The sequence below is a fragment of the Xyrauchen texanus genome, chromosome 45, assembly GCF_025860055.1.
Source record: "Xyrauchen texanus isolate HMW12.3.18 chromosome 45, RBS_HiC_50CHRs, whole genome shotgun sequence".
NCBI lineage: Eukaryota > Metazoa > Chordata > Actinopteri > Cypriniformes > Catostomidae > Xyrauchen > Xyrauchen texanus.
Window position 1 is genome coordinate 19513177 of NC_068320.1, and position 23418 is coordinate 19536594.

At 37.6% G+C, this 23418-nt stretch overlaps 1 protein-coding gene across 2 annotated transcripts in view; it reads right to left on the reverse strand.

Annotated features, from left to right (window-relative positions):
• Nucleotides 1–586: 586 nt before the first annotated feature.
• The window catches only part of net1 (neuroepithelial cell transforming 1), a 33132-nt gene continuing 10300 nt past the window's right edge, over nucleotides 587–23418 (reverse strand). The window contains exons 3-11 of one of the 2 annotated variants that reach the window (XM_052118810.1): nucleotides 18031–18093; nucleotides 5018–5293; nucleotides 4458–4520; nucleotides 4153–4249; nucleotides 3994–4070; nucleotides 3641–3898; nucleotides 3365–3535; nucleotides 2856–3042; nucleotides 587–2660 (exon numbers count right to left, since the gene is read on the reverse strand). In XM_052118810.1, coding sequence (XP_051974770.1) covers nucleotides 2224–2660; nucleotides 2856–3042; nucleotides 3365–3535; nucleotides 3641–3898; nucleotides 3994–4070; nucleotides 4153–4249; nucleotides 4458–4520; nucleotides 5018–5293; nucleotides 18031–18093 — 1629 coding nt within the window. In that variant the 3' untranslated portion in view covers nucleotides 587–2223. Of the gene's footprint in view, nucleotides 2661–2855; nucleotides 3043–3364; nucleotides 3536–3640; nucleotides 3899–3993; nucleotides 4071–4152; nucleotides 4250–4457; nucleotides 4521–5017; nucleotides 5294–8080; nucleotides 8352–18030; nucleotides 18094–23418 lie in introns of those variants that run through there. The other variant, XM_052118809.1, reaches the window with a different exon arrangement.

Sequence of the window (23418 nt, forward strand, 5' to 3'; positions counted from 1 at the left end):
AGGTAAATACCATCAGCGAGGGGGTTTGCAGAGATAAATGAAGGTATTTGTTTAATAGACTTTTGTTCTTTATACAGCAGCCAAGTTCTAGATTAAATTGAGAAGGGTTTAGGGCAGTAGAGGTGGATGAGACATATTTAGAATAAAATCAGCAATATACTAAAAATTGAAATGTTTTGGGCACATCGCCCACGTGGAGATTTGTGGCAATGAACAAAAACATCAGAGCAGTTTATCTAAAATAGAACTAAATGATTTGGATGAGTTTGCGTGTCTGTCTCATTATCTGTCTACCTGGAATTTAAAGAATGAGAATTGAGGCTCTAGATTACCGGTAATTAGGTATGTGTTATACATTTAGATTTCATAACCGTTTCAAAGGCCGTATCCACACTGTATTCAAATATGGATCACGCCTTTTCTGATTGCTTAATCAGAACTCTTCACAAGAGTTTGGTTATGAAAATGACAACCACAATCTATAACCATTTTCACTCCTGAAAAATTCAGGTAGTGAAAAACGCATTTACAACACTGTTTAAAAAGAGAAGCATAAACAAAACACATCACCTCTTGTTGACGGTAATTTATTAAACATTGTTAAAACATCTCCGGCCACTCTTCCGTTAGGTTTAGCTAATGGGATAAATTGTCTGTTGGCATGCATGTACCTTGTTTACAATTGTGAGATGCCAAAACGTTGTTATGGATGTTGTGCTGTCATCATTTCAATTTCAGTAGTGAACCTTGTTTTTTTATACACACATAATAATCAAGGGGTTGCACTCCCAAACCTTTATATTATGTTCTTTGCCACAGTTGTTTTTGGAGTATAATTTAATTTGTATTATTTAGAACAAAAATTCAAATCAGAATCACTTGTCAGATGCAAATCATACACAGACCTTTATTGATCATTTAAAAGTTTTTTTGTTTAGTTTTTTTTACATCACATACATGCAGGCCACTGCAGTCCTCAATAATGTACAATCCCTTCCATCTCTGTTACAAACTTATTTTCACAAACTTACATAATGAAGTGGTCATGACATTCTTTAACCTTCAACAATTTCTCCTCTTCAACATACTTTTTCGTCTTTCTTTTTCAAAAACATTCCTACTGGCTTTATACCAGTCTATCCAACCTTTCTACTTCATGCAGACACTACAAAAATGAAATAACAGCAAACCAAAGTCTATGAATGGTTGCTAATCTCTAGTAGTGCCAATCAAGTCCATCTAGTCTTATCCAATTCAACTCTGAAGTTTCTTTCTTGTTTCACTTCAACATTTCTCAAGCCCTTATTCAACATACAACTATTCTTCTATGTGACGTCCTTTCTACGTAAACTTCTGCTTTGACAAGCATGTACATGCACTGGGCCCTCATAATAATGCAGGCAGGACTCAACAAGTAAAGCTCCATGCAAGATGCTACATTTGAATATTTGTCCATTTCATTTTTGGTAGGGTGGGAAAAAAAAACATGGCTCAGATTTAATTTTGTACGAATAAGCTAATTTTCCATTTGCTACTAAACATAGCTAGTTTTTCCATTTTCTATAGAGAAAAATAATGCCATCTGATTACAATTTTAAATGGAGCTGGTAAAATGGGAATGTATTTGTAAGACTTGCCTTCCAGTAAAGCTACGACTCAAGCTTTTACAAAGAATTCATTGCTTTGGATATTCAATCACTTCTCTCAGTGGGTGTTTGTCTCTTCTGTCATATTTTAAACTCTTCAGCTAAAAGCTAACCACATTGCTTTTAATAAAAACAAAAAGAGCTACAGTAAATATCTTATCGAGAAGTAAAAAAAAAAAAAAAAAGTACAACTATTTATTACATAAAAAATGAATAATAAAATAACAAAATATGACCAAACTAACAGTAAACAAGGCTAGATGTGCGATCATATGTATTCACACAAATTAACATCGATTGTGATTTAAAGTGTGCGGGATGTGTCTTCCATATTCGATCCCTTGAGATCCACACATTTGCCTCACAAATACTGTCTTTCTGGTACTGGTTTGGCCCAAGTGGACCAGGGAGGGACTTGGGATGGGATATGGTAATAATAGCTGCCATTGTGGACAGTAACACAGAAACACTGCTGTAGCAACACACAGTCCATACACACACATAAATACAAGTCCTCCACATTGTGCAGCTCCATTACTGCACCCTGGGATAGCTCAGTCCTCTTACAAGTCTATCTTTACACCATAGTCTCCTTTCTCTTGCCTAATGAGCCGAGTGAATGCTTGTCCTTTTTGGATTTGCGGGGCAGGAAGGATGCAGAAGACGAGGATGAGGATGAGGATGAGAGGGTGGAAGTTGTGGAAGGTGTGGGGCTTGAGGGTGACTCAGAGCTGGGGGATGAGGGAGCAGAGACTGCACCCTGTGGACAGTTCTCATCTGACTCTTCCATATGCATGATGGCAGAGATGGAGGACGAGTGGCGTTTGAAGCACACTTCTGCAGTGGTGGGAGTGGACGGGGAGTCGTTCTCTGGGATTGCCAAGTCTTTCTGGGTTGACATGGCGGTGCGGAGGCAGTTCAGCCACTGCTGCTTGTGAAAGATGTCATTGACCTGGAGTGTGTGGGACTGACCCTGAGCTGAGTCCTGGAAGCGCACCCGGAAAATATTCTTAGCTAGAAAAGTAAAATAAAAACATGAAAATGTATTAGCAAAGGACTTAAAAAAAGAAAGATGATAAAGCAATTAACTCATGCCTTCAAAATAGGCCCTGTCTCAAATGGATATTTGTAAAGTGTAGACTATAATGTCAACCATAAGGGTTGGCGATGCCATTTAGGACAGGACAATAGATAGAGGGTCAATCTTACCTTTATCTGAGTTACTAAAGGCCCCTCTGAATGAACCACCCATGCGCACATCTCCATCCTGCAGGTCTTCCAATACAAGATCCTGCACTGGAATTGGCTGGCGATACACCTGGTAACAATGGCGATCATTCCGCGTTACAGGCCGCGTCAAGACCAGAATCTCTGTGAAGAGGAACACGTGCAGCTTCTGCAAGAACAATTAAGGAACGGGGAGAAACGGATAAACAGATCTGGTTATTGACATGTTGTTTGAACATTAGACTGATTTGTAGATGCTCAGACATTAACAGTTTTCTCCCCTGGAACTGAGATTATTATCATAAAGATTCCCCTGCTATTGTGTCATGTGTTTGAGACACAAAGGCAGCCAATTTCTTCCCTCTAATGACCATATTTGGATATTGGTGTGTTTTTGTGTTTATATTCCAGACAAAAAGACTGAAGTGATTTGCCCCTGACGGTTTTGCCTGCCATGGGGGAGTGTACCTTTATGTGGGAGACAAACTTACTGTGCCGCTTTTGTTGCGGAGTTCCCCATGGCAAAGCAGGCTCTTGCACAGGTCTATGCGTGGATCTTTCTGTCTATCATCCAGATATTCCAGCTTATCGATATAGTATTGGCACTCAGACTCTCCTTTCTTCATGTTTATGTCAGCCAACACGGCTTGAATAATGCTTATCTGGAGATGAGGAACAAATATGGCATTAACACCAAATGCCTACTCCAAATGGCTAACAAAAACAAACGACTTACTTTAAAAGCCTACACATTTGTTGGTACTTACCGCTTGCTCAAGGCTGGCTGTGTCTGGGTGATCTGGTGGTGTATGTCTGAGAATCTCTTTAAGAAGAAGCGGGTATTTTACAAGTCGTGATCGAGGGATGTCCAGGAAGCTCCACAGGTCCAGCTTCCTGCTGAAAGGCGACTCTAGACAACGCTGCAGGAAGTCCTGCACCCTTGGGTCTTGTTTCTTCTGGTCTAGCAAGGCTTTTGCGGCCAGCTGGTTACTGCAATATGCCCTGTACGCATTTAACCTTGGCAGCTGTGGAGCAGAATGACACTCTTAAAACACTCTGTCTCAACTGTATAATCATCTTTTATAATAACAAGACTTAAGTGAAGGCTTATGATGCTCACCCAGTCCACAACAATCTTGCCGATCTGTCCCACTGTCCCATCCTGGCCTGTAGCTTTGGCAAGCTGAGCGAGAAGATCTGATTGGATAAATCACAACTTAGCACTGCTGGTCATCAAATCCACGATGTTAAAAAATATACGTTTGTGCATGATATTCACCTTCATGAAGAGGAATATAAGCATCCAAGTCTCCAAAGATAGCGGTCAACTCCTCCTCAGACATGATAGAAAGTTTCAGCATTGGGTCATGGTACGCCTGGACACACAAAATGAGAAGATGGGTAAATAAAAGGAAATAGGTACAGCTTCTAATATTACAGTGAGAGAGCAATTTGCTATAAATTGGCAATTGGCTATAAATGGAGGAAGGAAGCAATCTACCGTGTTCAACTGTGAAAAAAGCCAAGAGCCTTTAGGCTGTTTAGATTGAATAAATTATTCTGAAAAAGTAAAAACGGACAAACCTTTCGAGCAAGCTTCAGGTCTTCAATCAGGTCTTGTTCACCTCGAGACAGCTCAAAAATTGCCTTGAGAGAAAGAATATATAAAAGGTCACATAGGAACTCTTTCAAACTGTTGTTAATAAGCAATGGAAATCATTGAGAAAGTTGAGACCCCATGTATCATTCTGATTTCTCTCTTTGGTGGGAAATATTTGAGAGGCTCACAGTTTGCTGTGATGTCTGATTACAGGGCTGGTTATGAATGAGAGTTAGAGGCTTGCGTATCAGACAAGTTGGTCTGTGTTAGCACTGTATGTCTGACTCTGAGACTCCAGAATGTAGTCTCCACTCCACTGTGTGCCAAGAAAGTATGCCAAATAAATTCAGCCAGACCCAGTAAGGCCAGGGAGAATAAATACAGAGTGAGAGGAAGAACAGGGCGCTTTCCAAGCCTCGGGCTCTTTGGGTTTAATAAGTTACACAGGCCTAATTCAGTAGCGTCTGGCAGGGGGACTGTGAGTGGATTTAATAGTGTGGCTTTTTCAATTCTGTTTGGATTACATCGTTCAGGTTGTACTCACCTCCTGTCTCTTAATCTCCTTGGTGGAAAAGGTGCCTTTCTGATGGACGTCCAAGGTCTCGGACCAGAGTGTGCTGTTACGGCGCTTTGGTGGTGTAGGGGCTGCAGCCTTGCTGCAGGGCTTCTGTTGGGCCATGCCTGGAGACCGTCCATCGCCCCGGAAGGAGGCCTGGAGGGTCTGGCCGAAGCGCCGTACGGCCCCATTCTTCACGGGAGAGATGAGGTTCGCCAGTGAGGTCACTCTGCCCAGTGGCCGCACACGCTTAGTACAAGGTTCCTACGAGACATACGGAAATAAACGTTAGAAAACTTAACCAACCCACATACCCCCTTCTGACCACAATAAATTCCTTTGTGCTTCATTAATTTTATAAATGCCAAGACAATTAAGCTAAAGTTCAGAATAGACCACTCTAAAGATGCCATCTCGCACAAACAGAGGCACGAGACACAGAATACACAAACATTCCAGTGTATGACTGGAGCGGGTGTGAAGGGGTCAACCGGAGGTCAGGTTAATTGGTGTTTCCTGGGCTACAAACATTCAGGCGGAAGCTCCAGCCTCTGGCATCACCAGCTGTTATGTCCATCACGTGAGAGTGACACTCTCAGCAAAAGAATTATATATACATGCACACATGCATACACAGACAAAGACCCCTCTCTGACTGCTACCCTAGAGACCAGGGGTTCAAGAGGCATGACTGGAATGTAGGAGACTCCTCTGTCAGCTGTCCCACGCTGATGACCTACACAGAAATACACACACTCTCAGCATAATAGCCCAACTATAGTAAACAGACCCCCTAATCAGAAGTTGTTCACCCACTTAGCTGAGATAAATTCGCTCTCTCAAAGGGATGTTTGAGAGCCACTGGTTGTGTGTATTTATGTGTGTCAGAGAGACCACCACAGTGAGATACAGATTTGTACCAGGCCTTGTAAACGGGGAGCACTCTACTCCCCTCTACCCTTTTCTTCTCCCTTCTTTACTCCACTAAGAGCTGTTTATGGCTTCATGTTGAGGCAGGCCCTGAAGCCCTCGCGTGAGAGACGAGCACACCTGAACCCCCTAGAAGAGGGGGAGGCTAACGCTCTCAAACCTTACATCCATAATGACTGGGCCTGTAGCCAAACTCAACAGACCTGAGAGCGAGGGGGAAAAAAATAAATAAAATCAAAGCAAAGCAGATTTGAGAGGTTGATCCTACACTCTAGAGATCTGACTGAAAAACTTCTCCAACCAAACCTATAACAATGTGATCTTTGTGTCTTTCAGGCGGTCGGAACAAAAAACACTATGGGCTTGCACTTTTAAAAATGCACATTTCAATTGGTTTTCCACCAGCCGGGAGTATATAAAAAGAGACGTGTTGTTCTCATCTTGGCAGAATGAAATGGGGGAACCGTTCCACCAGTGCAGACAGCTGCGGAACTGATCTGTGACTTCAGTTTTACAGGAATGGCAATTGTGGCCTAACTGGACTTGGCCACCCAGATCTGCCAGTCGGCCTTGCCTTTCCTCTGCTGTAGCATATCATGCAAATAAACATTAAGACCACATCTGAACCTTCTCCACCAGTGGCCAAAAACACAAGATGTGGTCTAAAGAATGACCGCAGAGGAAGCAGTCTGGTTGAAAAGCTCCAGTTTGTAGCTTAACGAAATTCAAAAGACCATATGAATACAGCAGGACCTGTGTAAACCCTTGCTGGCTTTAAACAAAAGATTGCAGCATTACTGCTGCCCATTGCATTCTTCCTGCAGTTTAGGAAAGCCCTACAATAACAAATACCTTGTTTTTTTTTTTACAATTGTAGATTATCTAGTGGAAAGAGCAACATGAAAGCAGACGGATAGGTTGACAGAGTAACTATTTTTGGCTGTGTTGATTTTACCTGACCCACTGGGAGAAATTTGCAGGGAGAAGCCTCCCCCACAGGTTCTACATTTTGGACTACTGCTATGTAACAATACATGTGTGTTTACTTAGCTATACTTTGAGGACAAGATTGCCCCCAGAAATTGGCTAAATCTGACAAAACCTACCATTAGGAGTGTCCTCAAAATGAAATGTTTTTTATACTAATGTTTAAAATTGTTATTCTAAGAATGCAGTTTCCTTTTAGGGATAGGGGTTAGATTTGTGTTAGTCTGTTGTAATGAAAGTAAATTGGTTTGATATAAAACAATATATGGTATGTCCTCATTTATCCCTTTAAATTGTTGTTCTTGACCTCAAAAACTCTCTGATGGAGCACTGAAACCATACAATCAAAATAAGTAATTACCTGCCTATAAAAATATGATGTGTTAGTAAACGAATACAAATGTATTGAGGAAGCAAATAAACAACTGTTGTAACTAAGGCAATGTCCAGCAGCATTTAGCCACAAGTTCCTTAACTCCTGATTCATTAATGATTAGCTACTTCCGCTTTAACATTCCTGACAACTAAACCATTTCTCTGCCCACTTCCGAATCAAAGTAGAAACCACAAAGAGAAATAGCAGCCTGCTCAAGAGAAGTAAAATTAAAGCCTCTTCCTGTAGCTTCAGACATCTCTAATGCTCTCAGCAGGGCCCAAACAGCACACCTGGGCAATAAGCAGTGATTGGTTACAGACTGCAGGAATGCTCTTCATTCACACCTCAAAACAGCCCAGAGGGGACGCTCAAGACCATTAATATACTTCTAAAAACTCCTGCGCAGGTGTGCAGCCAAACAGACAAATTTGAAACTTCCTGGGTTGCCAGAATGGGTGACAGAATTTCAAAAAAACCTTGGAAAAGAGTTAAAACATAATCCATTAACTCAATGACTAAAAGACCTTTACCCTGTTTGAGTTGCTGAGCGTTCACACGTTCATGTCTCACCCCCACTCACACACCCTTGAGAAACACACCTGTGGCTTATTCCCTTAAAGGGCAGTGCACATACAAGATAACAACAGGACAAGGTTCTAACATGGCTGATAAAGAACTCAAACAAGCTTTTATCACTCAAAACACAGGCAAAGACAAAACAGGGCAGCATAGCAGTAGTATTTGCTTTGGAGTCTCACCTCTAGTTCTTTGTAAGTCTGGTTCAGGTGGTCTATCTTCTGTAAAGTCCGTTTGATAGGTACCACACAAGGTTCATCGTAAGCCACCATTTCTTTCAATAAAATCCACTAGTTAATTTCTGTTATTTCCAAAGGGTCAGCTATAATCCACAAGTGATTCTTAAATAAATATTTGTTGTAACATAACTTAACATCCCATGTAACGCTTGACTGTCCGCCAGAGCGGCGCTTTCTAAGTTCTAAACACACACTCTTGGTGTGCGCTCTGTCAATCTCTAACTTTGCTCTAGGGAGGTGAAAGGCAGGGAAAGCTTATATAGAGTTTTGAAAAGGTGGAGTCAATAGTGTAAACCCACCAGTGACATGGAGGAGGAGGGGATATGCAAATGACTCCAGCAGACAGTCTGAGAAACCTAGTGGCCTTTTTGTCTGTTACCACAGATAAACACAGGAAACTTTAGTCTACTAGGTATCACCAAATTGTACACATGCTATCAAAACAGGGCATTTTATTTTTCCACAAGCACGATAACCATTTAATATATATTTTAAATACTTTGTTTTAGAGCTTGTATGATAAATGGTCTGTGCCAACTACTTTTTCTGCCTTTAAAACTTTAGTAATATGATTTGAACCTAAGAGTAATTTTAGATTTCAAGTCTATGTTGGGCAAAATAAAATATATGCAAAAGTCACAAAACCCACAGTTTACTTTACAAGTTAGATAAGTGAAAAGTCCAGCTTTGTTGTGGGTGAAAGCAAGTCTGTTTCTATTTGCTATGTGGATTGGTTTGTGTCTCTTTCAGTTGCATGAAGGGTGTAAAGTGCAGGCATATTTGCTTTCAGATCTGCTTAAAGAAGAACAGGGTCATTATCACCCTCTGATCAGCAGGGGTGGGGGATGATCAATTACAGTATCAATCAGTGCTGAGGGGTCACACAAATACACACATACAGGGCTGCTGGCGGATATGGGGGTCTGATGAGTCAGAGAGTTTCACCGCTCAGAACCAGAAACTGACCCGGACCACGCCGTAAACAAATACAGCTTAACAAAAGCTCATTTTCTCTCTCTTTGTCTATATTTCTCAGTGTACACAAAACTGCAAAGGCAGTTTAACTCTAAATTTGGGTGACCAAAATGGACACTTTGCACTATGGACCCACATTTTTTTACTGCTTCCTTCTGACGCTGTCACCACTGATACTAACTTAAGCTGCCCAACTGGAACAGCACATTGTAGGTGCGTTTAAGAGATTTGTGTTTTAAAAAAAGTGTTAAAAAGGGTTGGGTTGATTGCTAAGCAAATGGAGATGAACGATGTGCAGGCTGTAAGCTCACTACTCTGTGTCAATACAACCGTGTGAAACAGACCATATGCATTAGTCAGTTTGGATCAGCATTCAGTTTACTTATTTTAGGGTTCATTTTATTAATTTATTTGACTAAAATTATATTATTCAGCATATTACATTACAGAATATTCAATACATTTTAAACTTTTATTATATATTCAATACATTTTAAACTTTTATTATATATAAGCATGTGATTCAATTTGTATTTGATATGTTGACACTATTTAGGAAAAAAAAGATCTCAATGTAAAAAAATGTCTCTGAAAACCAATCCCAGGGTGCAAGTCATTTTTGACGTATTTGAAATTGTATACTTTTGTGCACTGATGCTTCAGCATGAATCAATATTTTCTTGTGAATACTGATAATTTCAGAACATAGAACAACATATCTATCTATCTATCTATCTATCGCCTTTTGTCTAATTTGTTTACTATATTTGTGCCATCTTTGACAGATGTTAATAATCAGTGGTAAAGCAGTGGTAATAAGGAGTTAAATCACGTAATTCTCCTTAATTAGCTTTAATCAAAAGTGAGAACGTGAATGGCTTAAAACCAATTTCCGTTTTTGCAAAGGTGTTCAATCAATAACATTGCTTTCGTTTATTACTCATGCCGTGGGCAGACACTATCATACTGCTCTCGGTGTGTTTTGATGAGAAGTGTGGTAGCCATATTGCATGAGAGCGTTGCTCAGCCTGAACCCCCTGCGGGCTAACACCTCGACACACATGACAGCTGGACAGCTGGGCGTAAAGCACAAACACAGCCCTCCTACTTTAGTGTTAAACACTATCACACAAGAGTGACTTCATGTGGGCCTTGTGTGAGTTTTCCCTATGGGGAAAAAGTGAGCTAACTTGCTTTCTGATCTGATGCAGATCCTGTTAAATGTGCTTTGAGGGGAATGGTGTAAAACGGAGCAGTGTGGAACATAGTGCTGCCCCTTGGTGGATGATGCATTGATACTGCAGTCAAAGTAACTGTCATGCAAGGTCAGAAATGAACCAAGGATTGTGGCAAAAATGCCACACAATGCAGCAAAAATGGCCCAAATATTTCAAATGAGGTCACAAAAAAAAATTAAATAAATAAATAATAATAATAAAAAAATGCCCCTGTAGTAAATTCCTCTATTGCTTTATTCATAATATAACATTACATATTTTATCCTCCCCAATTTCTTTTATGCTTAGGACATTTTTTTTTCCCTCGTATTGGTTAAAAATGTCCCTGAAGTACAATTCCAGGGGTCAAATATTAACTCTTAATAAAGTATATTTCTCACACTTCTGTCATGGTACTTAAAACTATCATTTGTGGACGAGTTGCATCATATTTACTTGTGAATACTATTTAGTAGCATAAAGAACAGGTTCCTGTTGTAAGGAGTGACACTATAATCTCCAGAAACACAAAAAAACAACTGACAAGACAAAAATGTCCAGTCACTGACTTCCACTTAAGTGCACATTCTTTAAAACCTACCAGTTTACCTTTAATGGTGAAATCTGTAAAGGTGCCAAACCTTCATGCCCCGTAAATAAAGATGTGATTAGGAGACAAGCCTGTACGGGGTATAGCCTGTGTATGTTGACTCAGTTTGTGGGTGTGCATCATCACAGGAAGACAAACTGATAGTGTTTTTCTTTGGAATCCCTTTGTATAATTGCCATCTTCACACATTTAGCCATCGTCCCTTTCTGATTTTATCTGTCCATGATACATTTTTCAGTAATGTCCGTTCTATGCTTAGAAGCTGTTCTGTCTATACAAATGGGGCTTTTACACTGCACGGTACAACTCGACTTGACTCTGCTCACGTTTTGGGGGTTTTCCACTGTGGATAGTACCTGGTACTTTTTTAGTACCACCCCAGTCGAGGTTCCAAGCGAGCCGATACTAAATGTGACGTCAAAACCCTGCAGATCATTGATTGGTCAGAGAGAATCGTCACTACCAGCGTCACAAGATTTGCGACACGGGACATCAACCCGCTAGTTTTAAAGTTAGCAACAGCGATAGCAGTATAATTTGTTCACGTGACTTTCGAATTGTAAAAAGAAATGTCTGTGCGCAAAACCACGGCGTGGTCAATAAATGAGGTGCAGACGTTCCTCGACGAACGAAAAGATGCTAAATTAAAAAGTCATTCAGGAAGTGTCTCAGCTGTTCGTCGCACACGGCTACCACCGGACCAACCAACAGTGTAGGAAAAGAAAAAAAAAAACTTAAGTGACTACAGAACCATCAAGGACCACAACAGCCGGAGTGGTTCAAACAGAAGAAAGTGGTAGTGGATCGACCAAATGGACGCTATGGCAATAGACCTGCGAGCAATGGGAGGGAGAGTGTTGTTGGAGGATGGTACGTTAACTCTATACTCAGCTCTAAACTCTATACTTTACTTATAAAGCTTCACTTTATTTAGTTGACCAGCTACTGGAAAGCTTGCTTCTAAAACAACCAGGCCAATTTAACTGTTACACTTGTGTAAAATCACCATGCAACAACTGCTTTATGCAGCACAATGAGCTAGTAGCTAACAGCTAGCGGTTGTGTTATTGTTTATGATCAGTAATGTTTGTGTCCTGTTTAAGATAATGTCACGGCAGTAGAGGCGGCACAACTATGACGATCAGCCTATAATCCCACCCATGTTGAGGTGGCACTAAACTGCAGTGGAAAAGCAAGCTCAGAAAGGTAAAGTGAGCCTGGAACCTTTGTAATGTGTCCACCTGGAGTCATATACCAAGTTGATTACATTTTTTAATCGTGATTAAATCACAGCACTAATATATATACTGTATATTAGTGCTGTCAGTCTTTTAAAAACGTTTAAATCGCATACATTTTCGTAATCACAGATTTTGAAAGTTCTGAAATTTTACTGAAATATACGTATTTTCCTGTCAAAATGGATTTAACAATACGCAACAATATATTGTGTCATTAACATCTGTCAAACAAACAAAGCCTTCCACAGAATAAAGATAGAAATGCTCTAAAATAGCACCAATTCAAGTAACATTTAACGTTTCATAAGTCTAAGCGTGAGTTTGAATAATTGAAAGAACTAGTCTCCCATAGGTTGCATATTCATTACAATGGGCATTAAATCTCCTAAGCTCTCATCATCCACAATATTAAAAAGAGAGCAGACTGTGGCTATTCGCTTTGTTACAGCAACCGTGAAACGCCGATTTGATGTGTGTGCGTCAGTGTAATGACTCCAGCGGACACATTGTAAAGGTTCCACTCTTCTGACCAATGTTTATGCTGGTTAATGCTGTATTAACGGTAAATATATTAAATCGCGATTAACAAAATGAACCCTGGTAATGCATTAATTGTGACCGCTCATATATATATATATATATATATATATATATATATATGTGTGATGATAAGCCAAGTTATGGCTTATCGGTCCAAGTCCTCAGCTTTCATGATCAGCTGCTTTCAGTTTCTTAATTTATAAAAGAATGTTGCAAAGGTGAGTTCTAGGGAACTGAGAAGCATTTTCAATGCATGAATGTTAGTAAAAACCCATGCCCACATCAACAGCCTCATGTCTGTTCAAAGCTTAAGTCATAAATCTTTTATTTTTTTCCTTCCTACCAAACTCAATAAAAAACAAACCACTTTAAAAATATTACAATCGCTTCAACTCTGACAGCCTGGTGGAAAGTTAACAGAATTAATAAATCACCACTAACTCCATGTAGATACACCACAATCTGGCACAATCCTGATTTTCAACTATACAATATTCCTGACCACTTCCCATCATGGCAGCACAAAGGAATTATTCACCTCCATCATTTATTCCAAAATACCCATTCATATCATTTAATACACTAGTCCAGAAATACAGTCTAGAGAGAGGACAGTTTCTCCAGTATCAACAAATAAAATCCATAATTAAATCAAAGATTAATATAACCAATAACCCATTACACACTTCTCAGTTAATGGAAGAAATAATAATTAATAAATTAATCTCCAAGCTCTATAAACTAATATCAAATACTGATGTAACTATAACTCTGCTAATTAATTTTCTCATTTGGTTATTGGTACTCTCCTCCAACCCCGAACTCTGGAAAGAAATCTGTAACAATACTTTCTCTATGACTAACGATACAAAGTTACAACTCATACAGTATAAGATTATTCATAGGACCCACATCACCCCAAAAAAAAAAAAGTTTAAAATGGGTTTAAGCACAGACACCTGCTCACAATGCACCTTGTGTAGCACTGACGATTACTTACATGCCACATGGACTTGTCAACCAGTTTATTCCTATTGGATAGCAGTGACTGATAAACTTTCCATTATCATGGGCTGTAGAATCCCTCCAATGCCATCACTTTGTTTACTCAGTAACACCATAGAAGTTAATAATCTTCCAACCAAATATAAAAACCCATTCCTCATCTCTCTAACTATCGTCAAGAAAATAATTCTATTAAACTGGAAATCAAAAGAAATCTATACATATCAATCGTCTTACAGAATACATCACATTAGAAAATCTCACATTCACCCACAAGAAGAATATATTTACTTTTAATGACATCTGGAACCCATTTTTTATTTATTTTAATCTAAATCAAACACCTGGAACCGGACCCACACACTCTCCCAATCATATATTTACAAACCAATAAAAAAAAGAAGGGGAAAGGATACAAATATTTATGAAATATTTATATATTTGTGGTTTTATCCATATGTATACACAAATGTGAGCAGTGTGTGGTATCAACATGTGTATATATATATATATATATATATATGTATATGTGCATGTACATGTTGATATTATATATTGTTGATATTATTTATAGCATTATCATCATTAATACAATCTCTATAACTATTATTTGTTAATACTATTTCATTACCATCAATATTATTATAACTATAGTCATCATTATCATCAAGGTCATTGTATAAAGCTATTTCCATCATTTTGTCAATAATTTAGTTGATCTAATACATATTTTCTAATTACTATGACTGTTATCATATCATAATTATATTTATAACCCATTAATATATAACAATAATATTTATTTCCTATTTTTATTACAAACACATATCTATAAAACTAGACTTACACCCCCCTTTATTTGTATTTATTATTATTTATATTTATTTCAAATAAACATTTTTCTTTTCTTCAATACATACTGAATAGAGATGTACACACACACACACACAAACACAACCTCACACTTCACATAATATCATGCAATATCTGTTTTGTTTGTTTTTGGTTTATTGGTTTATCTCGTATTTATGTTGTTGTATTTCCATATTTTGCTCTAATAAAGGGACAAGAAAAAAAAAAAAAGAGAAACTAGCTGTTATAGGACTAACAATATAGGACAAACACAGAACCACATGAGACAACACAGACTAAATAACATACCTATATATATAGTGCACGTGCAAACGTGTGCCAAAAAAAAAAAAAAAGGTTTATATGCTATAATATATTTAATTTCTTTGCATGTAAATTATGCATGTAATCATTATAGTTAATGCTATTATTGTTATTGTTGATGGGGTAGTGGTGGTAGTACTGATATTTATATAATCGGGGGGATTAGAGTTGGGGTTGGTGTCTGTGTCGGATGTGCTCACCGGCGGTAGTGGAGCGGCTCCCAGACCTGGAGAGTTTCGTATATCGGCAATCATTTTATTTACTAGTCTAAAATTTCATAAAGCTGAGATGATATTAATGTTAGCACTACTACTACTGCTATTATTGTTTTTATTATTATTGCTGCTACCACTACTACTATTATTATTATTACTAGTATTATACTACTACTACTATTATTATTATTATTATTATTATAACGGATTGTTCCATATCTATCTAAGTTTAAATCTATATCTTTCTTTTTCTCTCTCTCCACAACATCACCAGAATTTTTTTTATTAATAATAATGATTACTATTATATGACATTAAATGAACCTAGTCCTTAAACTTATCACAATACATGTAGACACTACTATATCTATACACCTATAATTAAGTTTGTTTGTTTTTTTATTGTGTTTTTTATGTGTATGTACATATATACATATATGTCACTGGTCCATTACTTGTATAAGCTGCTATGTCTTGTTAATTTGTGTTTTGTTCAATAAAAAACAAAAAGGAAATAATGTAGATAAAATCCCACACATCCCACAAGTAAATCTGATTCTAAATCTGAGTAAGTCAGCACATGCCTCAACAGAGATTGTTGCCACCAAACAGAGCAGGTAACTAATAACACACCCCTTCAATCAGACACACAACACAGACTGTATGCCTCCAAAAAATGTACAGTCTCTTTCTCCCACACTCGTCTAAAGTGTTCAGTCAGTCTTCTAGCTACGTAGGTTAAATTAATCATACCATTTGGGGAACCTGTGTCCATTTAGGGAGTTATTATGACGGTTCCCAGCCTGATTGTGCAAATTCAACATGTCTAAAACTAATGCAGAATCTGTACAAAGACGTGGGTTTTTAATCACTGACTGTAAAACTGAGGTTTCATTTTGATTAGCCTCAATTTGACCGAGAAGATCATGTCATTTCATCAGAACATGGCCGTGGAGGAAGTGGTGGGGCAATACAAGGTGTACTTGAAGCTCAAAGCTACCCTACCCCCAATATGCATTGTCTGATAAGTGCTGTGAGGAAGGGCATTGGGGCTGTTGTTTACTGCACAGTCTGGCAAAACAAGTTTCATTTTGGAAAAGTCTGGGCTAAAGTGGACAGGAAGCCTTTCAGTGATGTGAATTAAAGCCTTGTTCTGATTTATTACATTGAAGACTTGAACCCAGTCTTCAACATAATAAATAGCAGTCATTCTGTCTGTCCGCACTGTAGACCCTAATGCTCAAAGTAATTAATTGTACTAAATTAATTATAATTGGGTTCACAAAACTGACACCTTTTAAGTAACCTGAATTGTTTTATTGTTTTGAGTTATCTTAAATTGTCTAATTAATCTCAATTAAACTTGTTTTTTTGGTTGATTGAAACTGGGCAGGGGATTTCTAATTCCCACTCGATAGGGAGAGTAAATGTTAAAATGTTATATAATGTGTCCGTGTAAGATGACTATAAAAGGGATACTTGTTATTGTTATAAGTTTTGTTGAGTTGAGATTAAGAAGAGTTTCTGTTATGTTGGAGTTTTGGGGGTTACCATTATGGTGAAGAGTGGAGCTTGAGTACTATTGAGTAGTCTATTGCTTTACTCATTGAGCAATTGCTATGCTAATCAAAGTCAGTCTATGCTATCATAGTATTTTCCATTAAAATGCATTGAGCATGTTAACGTTCATTGTACTAGCTTGTTTATAATGTAAATACATTAATTTAAGTTAATTTAACATATCTAATTTAGTTGTTTACTCATTTCAATTAGGTTAATTAAAAGTTAAACACCATCAAAATGTATGAGTTAGTTTACTGAATATTTTAAATTAAGAGCAATTAAGAGCTGAGTTTATTAACTTATGCAAATGATTACTTCCAATTTTTTCAGTTTTACTAACTTATTTGGGTTAACAGTGGTTGATTCCATCCATCCATCCATTCCTTTGAACAATACTGATATAACTTAAACTTTCAAGATTCTCAGACAAGATTTCAGGTATTTCATCTAGAATATTCCATTTCAGTTTATAAATTAGAAGCTACACCAAGCCCATTATATAAATCTTCTCTAACAGTTTATTCAAAAGATTTTGAATGTAGCCTAACAATACAAAAAAAAAAAAAAAAAAAAAAAATTATAATAATATTTGTATCTTTGTTGCTCACGCTGGACAGAAATTGAAAACTAAAAACCAAAAAAAAAAAAAAAAAAAAAAAGCAATTTTTTCCATTCCTTAAGGCATTTGTAGTGAATCAGAGCTGTCTCATCTCTTAATCACAAGACTGATGAAAGTCAATCTGCTGTTATATTGTTCACCCGTCTATACAAGTAATGAGAATCTGAGTGTGCTAAGTGCAACCTTTTACTTAACTGTAATAACATGTTCAGTTGCCATGGAAGTGTATACAAAGTTCTCAGTCAGATGGAGAAAAATACCGAAATAAACGAGAGAGGAGTTAAGGTCAGTGTGACGTGAAAAGACACAACTACACCACTTCTGTTAGTTTACCAAGTCATATGTCTCAATTACGTCCTTTCCTAAATAACTTTCCGAGGATAATTACTGGGGGTAATCATGTAGAGTTTCCAATTTCTGAGAGATTGCCTTTTTGATTAAATTCCACAAGCTAAATTTTATAATGACCGGCTTCGATTTCTGCATCAAACACACATGATTTCATCTAATATTATTTTGGGGTTTGTTTTGGCAGATTATTTTGATTTTGCTGACAAACAGTGGGGGTCAGTTTGTATTTTGTTCTTTATTGATGTTATAATGAGGCTTTAAATGTTGTTTTAAAGCAGCGAGTACTTTGAATGCAAGACCTCTTGATTTGTACATAGATAAAGCTGTTGTGGCAAGTCTCTTGTGGTGAAACCTAATTTATTTAGCTTTAGTTTACCTTACCTTAAAGTCAAAGCTGCACAGGCTGACTGCATCTGCATCATCTTTCTCTCTGCGTTTGCGTTTCTGCAAAAAGAAAACAACATTTAAGAATCTATAGCACAAATATTCATCTAATCTAAAAAGGGACACAAAAATACAAATGTTACCATCAGGACGTATCATATCAGGACACAGACTTAAAGAAAGACCATAGGTGAATCTCATGAAAACATGCCTGGGTCATATTTCACCACAAAATCAATCAACAATGAATATATATATTGCATATGGAAATATTCATATTTTAGAACCAATAAGATATCTTGCATTTGGGACATGAGAGATTTTCACCCAAATTATGAATAGCGTAATGCATCTAGACATCTTACTTGACAAAGTTCTTGTTCAATATTCTCAATTATGATTTCTATTAGATTCTCATTACTGTAATAAAGTATTTTTACCTTATTACACTGAATTATTTTTGTTAAAATCAGGCTGTATACAAAATACTACAATGATGTATAAATAAATAATGTAGAATGCAAAAATTGGTTTCAATGGTCCAAAAAGGCTTTATTGATGTGTTGTTGACAGGTTTTGTGAGATTTACCCGCACAGTGCACTTTACTTCGTCACACTCTGTTTACTTTAAACTAGTTCTTTCAGACCAGCTCTGAAGGAACTAGTATAAAGACCATGCAAACTTCATTTGTTGACTTTTCTACACATTTTGTATGCAAAGTATTAGCCCAAAAGTTGGTATTAATACAGGTTACAATGGGTCATAAGGAGGCCCAGTTAGACACAGGAAGGACATCATTATCCCCAGGGCCTTTTAGCACCTGTGTGTGTGATTTGGGGGCTGGTGTGGTATCTGGCTATTAAACATTCTACCTGTGGAGTGTATGTAGGGTGTGAAGGGGTCATAAACATTTCTGCAGCACTGCGGTGGCCACAGAGAGCCCTCAGGGTCTCTATTATTGGGGTGTGTGTTCTGTTCTTGGTTTTTCCACAAGAAACCACTCCACAAAACCGGTCTCCATTTAGGGCGTTAATGCCAGTTTCGGTGATGGCTGAATTATAGCTTTTTGAACCTCCCAAGTAGACATCTCTCTCTCCATATAACTAGGCCTACATATATATCTTTTCATATTTTCTGCACTATTACTATTTTCAAACTAAAAGAAAATGTGAGCAGTGCTGGCCTGTGCAAAGGTTGCTGCTGCGATAGTAGGATATTGCAATAAGGTTGCTAAGATATTTTGAGTGATTTTTAGCACTGTTGCTTGCTTACCTGCCCAAGTCAAATGAGCCCGCCCCCAAGTCTCTATGATATTCTGGGGCTGTTTTATAGAAACTACCTATCTTAAGTTAAGAAATTAGATCCTAACTGAAATCACAATAGTTACTAAACAGATAAGACGATTTGCAAGTATTGGAGCTCAACAGTCTATTCCCAAAGTAAAAAAATCCCATTAATTTATGAATTTCAATGATAACTTGTATATCTTTAAAGACAGATCTACCGTGAGCTACAAGGTTGTTCATTGATCAATGGCCATCAGTCCATGTTATTTCAACTTCATTGTTTAAAAGTCCTGTTTGATAGCGGAATTCATGGTTAACAACCACATTACCCATTGTACAGCAGAGAAAGATCCACTAATCAGAGAACCACAGCCAACAAAACCCACGAAAATGTGCCTCAAGAGCGACTGCACACTCCCATGATGCACTGTGAATGATGTAATCGAGTTGGTCTCCCTTCACCCTTAAACTACTTAAATATTTGTACATATCAGAATATTAAGCAATAAATGCTAATTATATTGTTTCTATACCTAAATTTAACAACCTATCCCTAACATAAAATCAATAGTTTTATACAGTACTATCGTTTTTTTATTCAATGACATCATTCCCCAAGCTTTAAGGAATTGTAGTTTGTGCCCCCGTGAAAAATGGTAAGTACCCAGCCCTGTACCTTTGTCTTTATGTCTGATTTTCAAAAACATTTTTGACTCAAAACAAAGTTTGTGATGTTATGATTTTCCTCAGAGATGGTTGGTTTTATGAAGGATTTTATAAAAAGAAATGAAAATACTTCCACATCCCATACGTTGAAAAAAAATGGCCGGGCACTGATGCACTCTATACAGCCCTAGATATGGCTCAGGTCCCTCCTTAAAAGTAGTCTAGGAGCCCATTTCCGCCAGGCGACAATTGTATGTCTGATCACATAGATCACTCCTCAACAAGCAAGATGATTTGAAGATTAATGCTGAAGTTTAATACTTAGGGTTAGGGGTTTGTTCATATCACTGACACATTCTATGAGCAAAAGCCAAAATATTTCATAAACACACAAGTCCAGGATGAAGTATAAAACTATATTAATGAGGGGTGTTTGAATGCTAACAAACCTGGGCTATTAAAAACTCACCTATAATTAGCTTTGAATACTACACAAGTAGGCAACATAATGACATTTAAAAAAGGGTGTTACTTTTAACACTTATGTACCCATAATCTGCATATTACCTTATTCGCAACAATCATTGATGTGGCTGAAAGTCAAAAAGGGCAGTTTGTTGGTCCCTTAAGGTTTTTTTAGAATGCAAGACTAGAATGAATTGAAAAACACTTGACGTCACCAACGCCAATAGAACTAATCAGCTGTTTGTTTCTTATATGGTGAAAAGACATATAATGCTACCATGTGATCAAAACCAAACACTGCAACCAGCACACCTTGAGTCTGGTTGAACCAATGAGTAGATTAGGTTAAATTAACATCACACCCATACACAGCGAACAAGTAAGCAAACAGAGTACAACAATTCATGACAAGCTGTCATTTAGCTAATCCCCATTCAGAGACAATGGGAGGTATAAATCAAGACACTGATTGGAGGGTTGGCAGTAATGAAAGATGCCCAATCAACTGCCAAGCTACTGAGTAAATCACAGGTCACTCAAGATGTTTGGTTTTGAACATTTTAATGAATAATGCAGAAAAGTGGCTGCATGTGTTATCTGAGATTGGGTAAAAGCACATCATGGTTTAGTCAACGGTCTGTGGTTTTTACATGTGGCACAGAGTTTAGCCAGTAGATTTTGATAAAATTAAAAAACCAAGGGTAAATCTAGTTGTTTATTTGAATAGTTTTAGCACTCGATTCACTAAAGGGATTATGCTAAGGAAACTCCATAAACCCCCCCCAAATCTATCTGTATGAAATTCGCTCAGCACAATTCCTCATCTTGCTGGTTGGTTCCAAGTTCAAGGTTGTGGGTGACGCAAGTTAATTCAAGATTGGAAGGCCAAATAATTACTCAAAGATGAAAAACACAGTGCGGGCAGAATAATTGTTTCTGGGTCAAGCTGAATGGATCTGACAGCTATTGAACACACTAGACAAAAAAACTAAATTTTCACCAGAATAAGACTAATAAACAGAGCAGAACCACGAGAAGAGGGGGCCAAAGTGATAGACACAGGCAATGTATGTTTTGGCTCAAGATTACCAAAATTAATGCTCTCTTCGTGGACAAACCATAAATGGAAATTACTGCAAACTTATGAAAGACCAAACAGATGCTGGCACTGAAAAATTGTAGACTGTTAAAAACATGCTTGATTAAAGTCACGTTTTTTGGGACGGTAAGATTTGGAGTGAGGAGTTTTGTGATTGTGGACGCATTATGGCCAGGACTGTGCTTTGCATATTTATTTGACAGATCTGGAATCAAATGTCCTTTAGTCTTTTTTTAGACAAAGAACACAGATTAGTGATCAGATTTTTAAAATCAAACAAATTTAACAAAGACTTTCTGGTGAATTGTTTAATTTCTGAGGCAGTAGCATAACCAAAAAGAATTGCAAATATAATGATTGTTTCCAAACCCAATTCTAAAATATTCCCCAACAAACTATAGGTTTTTCTGACTTTAAAAATTTCACACCAATCAAAGTTCAGTAACTGCTAGGCCTATATGCAAATGTGCCAAAATGGGGCCGTTATTGATTTGTTATGCTAGTATTTAGGGTGGTGTTCTGTGGCCTGATTGATAAAAGGGGGTACAGTTGCGTCAAAACTCTACACTTGTTGCAACAGAATGGAACACTGCAGGATTTCTTAAAATGCATTTTTAAAAGTATAACTAGTTTTAACTTGACACGCAGAGTTACTAATGCTAGATGCAAAAAGACATTTTCTCAAAACGAACCGCTTTGAATGGACCCTTCGGAAACTAACCTTCAAATGGACAACTTATAAAATATCATGTTAAACTAGGAACTGAGAAAGTATTATAACATGATATAACAAAAGTGGTTGGTACTAAAAAAAAAGCAGCTCTCAGGTAACCGAAGTACCAGTGGTACCGAAAGTACCCGGTCAAAGTTCGCGCGATGCACGCATCGACAGCGCATGAAGTTGCGTCCTCCTCATGAAAGCGCTGAGACATGGCGACCGCCGGCGCTGCTGTGGTGACTGCTCTTGTTGATAAGAAAGGAGGAAAGAGCCATGTGTGGAAATATTTCGGATTTGCGGCTGATGACGAGGGAACATCATAGATCATCAAAAAACAATTTGCAAACGATGTCATCGAAGTTTTCTCTCAAAAGCAGGAAACACATCAAACTTAATAAAACACCTTAAAGACCGACACCGGATCTAATGAAAGAGTTCAAGCAGGTAAGTTTCAAATTAATTTCAAATTTAGAGGTTCTGTTTTGAGTTATATACCATATTTTAATTTGAATGTCGGATTGAAATAAATACAATGTTAGCCGTGTAGTAAATCATTAGCATAACGTTACGTGGTGCAGCTAACGCAAATATAATGAGTGTTAGAATTAAGCTTCTTTATTAACTATTTAATGCTACTATACATTTTATTAGGGTTAAAAAAAAAAAACAGGAGGACATGAAGGTTTTTTTTAAATGACACACCAGAGGTTTTTTTAAATGACCTGTATGCATTTGTTGATGATGGTTGATGATGTGAAGCAAAGTCTCCTGGATAAGGTGAGGAAAATGGGCAATGAAGGAAGTGCATCTCGGGTGTCTGGAGGAGAGTCAAGTCAAGAAGTCAGGCCATCAAAAAAATCCAAAAATGACCTGAAGCATCTGCTTTCCTCCATACAAGGGGAAAAGAAAGAAAAAGGAGAACCAACATCCTCCTGAGGTCAGTGCTGAGGATGATCCACTTTCCTGGTGGAAAACAAATATGGGTACACTACCTCAACTATCACAGTTTGCCAGGAAGTATCTGTGCATTGCTGCATCAAGCTGTTCATCTGAAAGAGTGTTCAGTACTGCAGGGTATATTGTTAGCACAAGACGCTCAAGACTGAGTCAGGAACATGTTGATATGTTAGTGTTTCTTTCAGAAAATCTG